Source organism: Phaethon lepturus, unplaced genomic scaffold (assembly GCF_000687285.1).
Source record: "Phaethon lepturus isolate BGI_N335 unplaced genomic scaffold, ASM68728v1 scaffold35222, whole genome shotgun sequence".
NCBI classification, from domain to species: domain Eukaryota; kingdom Metazoa; phylum Chordata; class Aves; order Phaethontiformes; family Phaethontidae; genus Phaethon; species Phaethon lepturus.
The window spans coordinates 3,281-4,421 of record NW_010524697.1 but is presented as its reverse complement, the minus strand read 5'-3'; the positions used below and the strand labels follow the sequence as shown (position 1 = coordinate 4,421).

At 59.6% G+C, this 1,141-nt stretch overlaps 1 protein-coding gene across 1 annotated transcript; it reads left to right on the top strand.

Annotated features, from left to right (window-relative positions):
• Positions 1 to 5: 5 nt before the first annotated feature.
• RGS5 (regulator of G-protein signaling 5) lies at positions 6 to 873 on the top strand (the record flags this gene model as incomplete). The annotated part of the gene is made up of 2 exons (XM_010282533.1): positions 6 to 170; positions 712 to 873. Coding segments are annotated over 2 exons (327 nt in total), but the record flags the coding sequence as incomplete, so codon positions are not given.
• Between the last annotated feature and the right edge of the window lie 268 nt (positions 874 to 1,141).

Sequence of the window (1,141 nt, the reverse complement as noted above, 5' to 3'; positions counted from 1 at the left end):
CAGACGGGCTGGCCAGCTTCCGCAGCTTCCTGCGCTCTGAGTTCAGCGAGGAGAACGCTGAGTTTTGGGTTGCCTGTGAGGACTACAAGAAAACCAAGTCCCCTGTGAAGATGGCAGAGAAGGCCAAGAAGATCTACGAGGAGTTCATCCAGACCGAGGCACCCAAAGAGGTCAGTGGCCGCCGGGCGGGAGATGGTGCCGGCAGGGATGGGGCGGCTGCCCCGGCGGCCTCCACCCCAAAGGATGGTGATGGCTGTAAGGCATCCCATGCCACGGCTGAGGGGCTTAGGGGGCTGTGCCCTTGGCAAGGGGCAGCCCCATCCCCACGGGCTGCAGTCCCACCCTTTGCAGCCCCGGTGCCCCTGCTCACACGTGCAGCGGCTCCCCACAGCCTCTGCTGGGCTGCCTCCTGCCACGGGCACCTGCGGCACACGCTGTCCCCCTCTGCCCACAGAGGCCTTGCAGTAATCGTAAGGGATGACAATTTATAGCAATCCTCCCCCCGGATTTACCTTTGCTGCAGGATAGACCTGATCCTTCATTACAGATTTGCCACCAGTAACTCCCCCCGAGAAGTGAACCTGCTTCATTCCCTCCCCATAACTTCTGCGTGGCTGTCGGTGGGACAGGGCAGGCAAGGGGAGATGCCGTCACCCACCCCTCACCCCTCGCAAAGGCAGGGTCCCCATCCCTCTTACACTCCCATCGCAGGTGAACATCGACCACTTCACCAAGGCTGTGACCATGAAGAACCTGGTGGAGCCGTCGCCAAGCAGCTTTGATCTGGCCCAGAAGAGGATCTTTGCCCTGATGGAGAAAGACTCCCTGCCCAGATTTGTGCGGTCGGAGTTTTATCAGGAGTTAATCAAGTAGCAATGCGGCAGGGCTGTGCGAGGCGCTCCCCACGGGCGTTCCCACTGCTTCTGTCTAAACACCTGCCCCTTCTCCTGCAGCCGCTTTGCTTTCTCGATACCACCCTAGAAGAGCACCCAGGGGCATTGCTAAACATCCCCACTGTGCTTTGGACCATCAGAAGTCCTGATGTTTCTTCTCTTACAGTCTCTTTCCTCTCCCACAAAAGGCCAATTAGCAGAAACCCCTGGTGATCCTCCCTGGGATGGGGACCAGAGGGCGGCGGAGC